General features: G+C 45.8%; 1 protein-coding gene across 1 annotated transcript; it reads left to right on the forward strand.

The window, feature by feature from the left end:
• The first annotated feature begins 103 nt into the window (after positions 1–103).
• mrps31 (mitochondrial ribosomal protein S31) lies at positions 104–5318 on the forward strand. Its single transcript, XM_049001416.1, has 7 exons — positions 104–336; positions 954–1277; positions 1977–2135; positions 2839–2991; positions 3284–3351; positions 3435–3578; positions 4361–5318. The coding sequence occupies exons 1-7, from the start codon at positions 221–223 to the stop codon at positions 4594–4596; spliced, it is 1200 nt and encodes a 399-aa protein (XP_048857373.1). The 5' UTR covers positions 104–220; the 3' UTR covers positions 4597–5318.
• The last annotated feature ends 1903 nt before the right edge of the window (positions 5319–7221 follow it).

Below are 7221 nucleotides of genomic sequence, written 5' to 3' on the forward strand. Positions count from 1 at the left end.
TAGACGTTACATACATTTTCAGAATACTTAATAAACTGATTCGTGTGGATTAACGTATTTCCAAACCTCGAAACTCTTTAATATCAAATATCAAACTGTTAAGGAAACCGCGGAACACAAGTGCAGAGAGACGTTCTTCTGGTCGGACGTACTTAAGTGTTGCGACGGATATGTAACTTGCGTGTCCGCGCGACATTGTAGATCACTTTATGCTTTTGCGATGTACAGGAGAGTAATTTTGTATTTATCCCACGGTCAACACCCTGTTGTTTTTTCTCAGGATGCGTGTTTATATTCCCCACAATGTAATTCAGCAGCGACGCTTCGCATTTTCAGGTAAACGAATGACATTGTGTCTTTCCGGAGTAGGTTTGCACATTTACCTTTGCTTTATCGAATATAGTGAACTGTGTTTTATGGTGTTTGAGCAATATAAACATAGATGAAGCAATAACGAAAGTCTAGAATCTGAATTTGCAGGTTCCTGGGCTCTGTGGTCTACAAATAAACCACATGGAGATTGTTACTGTGGTGTAGCGTTGATTCCATTCACATAGCATATCCCCACTGTTCACGATGCAACCATAATTCTGTAGCAAGGTAAAATACGCCGTTTTGACGGTCTTCGTATAAGTAAGGATATTCCTATATAACTTTCAAGAATTTTTCATAATTATGGTCATTTGCTGACCTGATAGTGGGCACCTGGATTAGATTGTCTCTATAAAATCAGAAGGCTGTAAAACTCACATAAATTCTAAATTGCATTCAGTTATTGTCTTTGCGTATATTAGGTAATCCATGTAGTACAAAATCCTTTCCGTTTGGTGTGGCAATATGTTTAACATTTGAACCGCTAAATTAAAATGAAATATGAACCGTGTTTGAAAGCAGCGTCACTAATGCGCTGTCTGGTTAGGAATCCTTTACGGATGTGTTTTGTGTCATTTCAGAGCTGCTGCCCCTTGTGGATACCGGGGCCTGAGCACTGGTCCTGTCTTGTGCAGTGAAATCGAAGATGAGTCCCCTCCTCCCAAGACAAAGGAGAAGGCGCAGGAGGAGAGAGCAGGGGAGAAGTCACCTCAGACAGGGAGGTCAGGGAAGGAGAAGCTGCTGGCTCTTCTCGGGGACATGAAGGTGCAGGTGACCACCAAGAGGAGAGCCAGGCCAATGGCGGCAGCCCCGGGCCCAGTGCAGAAGCAGCCGGAGCCGAGGCCTGGGGAGATGGAGAGCACCATCAGCATGTTCCAGAAGGCCACAGCAGCGGGGGGCAAGAGGTGACTGGGAAGGGGGTTCTACACGCCCTCCCGTGGCAGGAACACATACTGCAGTTTTATATTTATGTCTGCATGCTTGGCATGAAGAGGATGCTGAACAAAAATTAATTTAATTTTTATATAGGTCCTGTAGCTCAACAACCAGAGCATTGTTCTAACAACTCAAAGGTTGTGGGTTCAAATCCCTGGGAGTCAACATACAGTGCCCTCCCAGTAGCCTCGTCTCCCTCTGAAAACCATTGAAGTTAAATTGATTCAGAGAAAAATAAATCCATCAAGAAAAATTGTAACAAGAACAGTTTTTGGCATCTCTGGAAATGACAGTGAACGCTACGGAACTGAAGCATATTTCCCATGTAAATTGTACATCTTTGAGTTGATTGGAGTGTGTAGGAACCTTGAAGCTGTAATCCATGACTTCATTAACTGGGATATAAATATGATGCGACACAGAGGCCGACTGTTGGCTTTTTCTCATTTTTCTTCACTGTGGATTTTTTTTTCTAACCCTTTTTTTTTTTTTTTACAAATCTTTACATGGGGTCCCAATAATTGTGGAGGGCGCTGTAAAATATAACCCTTCCTCTTGCTACAAGTGGCTCTGGATAAAAACGCAGATAAGTGAATGTAAATGTAAATTCTGAGAGCTGCAGGGCTGTGGCCCCACCTGACCCCAGCTGACCTTGATTGCCGTTCCAGGGACACCCTGAACCCAGTGCTGGTTGCGGCGGCGTCAGCGGCGGCTGCCTCCTTGGCCGACGGCAGCCGGGTGGAGTCAGAGCTCTTGCAGCAGCTGAGGAAGCATGAAGCCGTAGTCCAGGTCCAGGCTGGCCAGAGGGCCGACGGACACACGCTTGGGTGAGTGCGGCCAGCAGGTGGCATGGTGCTTAAGGAGCGACCGGTGTTCGCTATATTGGTGTGAATGACCGTTAGCTACCTTACATGCAATGAAGTAAAATATGTCAAATATTGCAACAACCAAGAGAAGTGTTCAGCATCTCAAAATTTCCTTAAATTTTTAACTCTTCAAAATGGCTCGCTTTTGCTTCGATGACAGCATTACAGGCTCTTGGCTTTCTTTCAGCCAGTTTCCAGATGTAGCCACCTGAGGGTATACCACAAAGCAGAATGTCTTCTTTTAGGCAGATAACTTGAGGCAAATGTATTGTCCAATAGGAATGTCACACCTCTCTTCCTATTGGACAATTTTCACATTTGGCTTAAGTTATCCAGCTAACTGGGAATAGCCATCTAGAATGCTTCTCCAACAGTGCTGAAGGAATTTTTATGAGTGTAAAATTGTGGGGGGCCAGGTCATCTCTCACAGCACAGTTCACAAAATAGTACAGTACTTGTGTAACCTCAGGGTGTGCTTAGGGTAATTTTTTATTGGAAAAATAAACGGTTTGCAGAAGATGTGTTCTGGCTTTTGACTGGTTCTGTATAACTGGCAGTATTGGTCCGGATCAGCCAGCTCCCCTCAAAGTACAGCTTCAGCAACGCTGGAAAGGGCTGAATTAGTCCATTGAAGCTCAATCTGTTTCCTTTTGTCCTTTTCCAGAAATATCATCGCTAACATGAGGGTGGGACGACGCGGACATCTCAACCAGCAGGCTGCGCGACACGCTCTTGATGATGACGAGGATGACGGTGCGGCACAGAGACACGCCCAGGCAAGGGGTATGGGAGGTGGGCCGGATGGAGAGAGGAAAAGGTAAGAAGTAGGGCCCCCGTTTGTGTGGGGGGGGGGGTTCTTAATCTCCCCAAGTACATTGCTGACAGATTTGGGTAATTCAGATCCAAAGAGTAAGAGTCCAGACCAAGATTTAGATGGTTGCTAATGTGTCTTTTTGAGTCTGTGGTGTGACGCCAAAGTTACATCAGCAGTATTGATCAGCCACTGGAACCGTATCGACAAAAAAGAGAATTAATATAAACTGGTGCCAAGCAGGCGGAATGTGGATGAGTAATATTACTCATGTTCATTTTGTCCTTCCCACCCATAGGAGGAGCCAGCTCACAGGGAAGAGGCTGAACATCTTCAGTAAGACGGTGGAGCAGGACGCCGTGGCCGGTAATGGAGGCCGCCTCCTGGGCGATTGTGCTCTGCCTCTCCACCCCTGTCTCAGGGTTTCTGCTCTCCTCACCCCCCCACAGCCCCCACCCTCACCCTGTGGGACCTGGAGCTCGCTAATGCGATCGCGGCGGCCCTGAAGGCACTGCCCCGGAACGGGTTCGAGGAGATGATCCAGTGGACGAAGGAGGGCAAGCTGTGGAGGTACCCCATTGACAACGAGGCGGGTGAGTTTAAGTCCAGTTTGATCTGGATAAACGGCAGTGGTACACAGAGTTGGGTAATTCAGGTCTAGAGAGTACAAGTCCAGACCAGGATTTTCCTCTCTGGACCTGAATTACCTAACTCTGATGGTACACAGGACAACTTTTTCAGCAGGCAACTGCCAGCCTGGTGGGACAAAGGGGGCAACTCATCTGAATGATCGCGAAAAGTTGCCCGCTGCCAATCAAAGGTTTTCAGATAGAAATTTGTTACCCAGAATCAATGGGAAAGTGCCCAAGCAACATTGGTCAAAAAGTTGCCCTGTGTACCATCACCCTAACCCTAACCCATCGTCCTTAGCCATAATTCTCAGCGTCTTTAATTATTACATTCATCACACACAATTCTTCTAATGAATCAAACATGACATGGGGTGTTTTTCAATACCAAGAACACAAAGACCGTACTTGTGGTCTTGGCAAGAGCGGTCTTGCTAATTTGCCTCCCAAGAACAAACTAAAGATGCAGTGAATCATGGGATTGTTCTCATTTGGTGAGGATGCAACCCAGTGCATCCTTCATATTTGGGCTGGATCAAAACCAAAATCCAGGGATCTTTTTACCATCCACTGTAACTCTCTGCATGGATGATGATGTAAGACAGGTACCAGAGAACAAAAGTTTGGTGAAGTACGCATATTGAGAAACTGCAATGTTCGTTTTAAGCAGCTTGGTCTTTTTCTCTGAACCAACTTGCCTTCTAGTGTAGTTCTGTAACCAGTATGCTATCTGCTGCCCCCTTCAGGCTTGGAGGAGGAGGCACACGTGCCCTTCCACGAGCACGTCTTCCTGGAGCGCCACCTTGAGGACGGCTTCCCTAAGCGGGGACCAGTGCGTCACTTCATGGAGCTGGTAGTGTTGGGCCTGGCCAAGAACCCCTACCTTACGGTGAATCAGAAGGTCCAGCACATCGCCTGGTTCCGTGATTACTTCCGGGCCAAAGAGGAAGTCCTGAGCGAGTCCGGGGCCTTGCAGAACTGAGTGCCGGTCCGCTGATTGACTTGCCAGGATGGAGGGTCCCAGGTCCATGCCAGAGATCTATAGGATATACACGGAGGCACAGGAATGGGTGCCTAAAATCCTCAGCCTGACTAAGACCCAAGTAATGAGCTCATTCAGCAGAGTAAACAGACCATCCAGCACTCAGAAGAGCCTCCTCCTGCTTCCATTTGTGATGTTTGTCGTAATGGTCCCTCCCTCAAAAATATCTGCTCAGTAATCTTTAACTATAGATGGGTGGAATTAGGCTTGGAAATCCAAAGAGAGAGAGAGAGAGAGATTATAATACGCTGCCAATCACTGCCCGGTTTAAATCCCCGAAAGTAAATAAAATGCGTGCGATACATTATACTGCCCCCTAGCGGGGTGGCCAAGTAACTTCATCCCCGGATTAGGTTTCGAAGCCGCGGAAACACGGAGGAATAAAATATCGCTAGACTGAATCATGGGGAAAGTAGTGAGAGACAAGAAGCTTAAGAGCACTTTTGCAATGTATTACTGACACTTAAGTCTGATTAGGAGGCGTTACAGTCTGTTTTGTATTTGTTGCGTTGTCGGAGACTTGACGGTGACAGAAATATATCGCTTCGATCTTTCTATGTGGATGAGTGTTATTCCCAGATTAAAGTAAGTATCTCCCAGTGCTTCACCTTGTAATCCAATAAAGGGCAGCAAGAACGAATAAATACGAAACGTACAAAGTACCTTGAAAGTAGTACCTGATTTTTAGACGTTATTGTAGTGTTCGTGGTCGTGTTTTCTGTAGTGTACAACATGGCGCAAAGGTTGTAGACATTCTGTGTGGGGTTTATATGTCGGATAAGATGCTGTCATCAGATAACAGGTAAAGTGTTTGACACGTGCATTCAGTCACATTTGTATTACAAATACTTCATTGTAGAGTGTCTAAAAAATATCGCGTGACTTTTCCATTACCGGAACAGTAGGCCTATACGTAAAATGGTAGGTGGACATTCTTAAAAAGTCAGACACAACTTAAGTTCTTGTGCAAAGCTGTTGGGATTTTTTTCTCTGCACCGTTAACCAGCTGATGGATGTTTTCTGTCGGTGGTTGGGGAGGATACAATGGCAGCTGGTCCCGCTGCTTCGGCCGGCAAATTGCCTAGGAGCGTGAAGCGGGTATGCTCGCGCTTGCCATTACTTACCCCTAATGCGCCTTTTACCTGTAAGAGGGCCTCTCTGACCGTTTCCACGCTAATGACCGTGTTTTCCGAAAACAACTTAACCGAAAAGAACATCAAATCTGAGTATTTAAAGGGTAGATTAAATACCTGCACATTCGAAGGGTGGATTGGTTAAGTGCTTTTTGTTGACAGTGAGAAAATTCGTTTGTGCGTCCGCCAAGGCTTCCTACTCTAGTGTAAAGTCACCAGTTGTTACATTATCGCACATGGTGTTTGCGATCTCCTCTCCCCTACATGCAGAGATACCCGCAGAGAACAAGTCATTAATCGGGGTCTGTGAAACGTGATTAAACATTTGAACAGGATTTTCCCCTGAGGTTATTGTTTCACAAATTTGCCAGAAGGTGGCAGTGGTGTCCAAGAATTGATAGTATAATCAGCACTTCCGCACCGGCCAGTTAACACGTGTTTCTTGACTTTGTATTTTTGGCAACGTAACCAAACGAGTCTCTGGCACGGTAAAAGTTGTCTGCAGTGCACACACGACTGCTAAAATATGAAGGTGACTTTGGGAGCCGCTATGAACAGAAATTGTCACGCATGAAGGCTTTTATTAAGAGATCTGGAGTAATTGCAGAGCTGATGCGCAATGACAGCATAGACAGTGCTCTCTAGACAGTCTAGACATGTGTTCTTATCTGCTCGTAATAACCTCGTAGACAGTTTGTAATAGTAGTAAGCTGTATGCCGGGTCATTTGTAATGTTGCCTGGCCAACGTCTTTTGTATTCTTTCACCTTTTCTAAGGTGCTTTGTGACGCCGAGCATAAACGTAGAAGACCTAAAGAAGTCTCAGAGCAAATTCCTTCACGAGAATAAACGGCGTGTAATATGCGACTAACGCTGTTCGCCCTTTAAGCTTAAATACCAAAATGAAACGGCGCAGCGACTGCGGCGCGGATTATTTTGGTGCCGTATGCTTTTTTTTTTTTTTTTTTTTACTGCCAGGGGGCGCTGACGAGCCGGCGGCGCAGGTGACTCCTCAGGTGCCGCGCGGCATGCAGTTCAGCCGACTAACTCGTACTCGTTGCTGGCTATGCTATAGTAGTAAGGAATATTTATCAAAACCATAGGATCTCCATCAGATCTGGCAGCTAGCAGTACTGATGGAGGAGGCGACACCTTGAGAGTAGCGCTTGCTGGGGTAACTTCGTGTTAATTGATAGCACGCATCCACCCCACCCGCGCTGGCTTGTATGGGGCCTTTCAGACTAATCGTTTATATATAGTCTGAGACGGATGATGATTTTTATAGGGACAAGTGCACACAAGGAGTAAAGATTTTTAAGGCGGGTAAAATAATATTAGAAATGTTAGAAGTAGCGTCTTTCCCCTCATTTTGGATGAATTAAAATATGCTGGTTTCACTTGGAATAAATGAAAGATTGACTTAGGCCTATTTG

This window comes from Brienomyrus brachyistius, unplaced genomic scaffold (assembly GCF_023856365.1).
Source record: "Brienomyrus brachyistius isolate T26 unplaced genomic scaffold, BBRACH_0.4 scaffold58, whole genome shotgun sequence".
Classification (NCBI taxonomy): Eukaryota; Metazoa; Chordata; class Actinopteri; order Osteoglossiformes; family Mormyridae; genus Brienomyrus; species Brienomyrus brachyistius.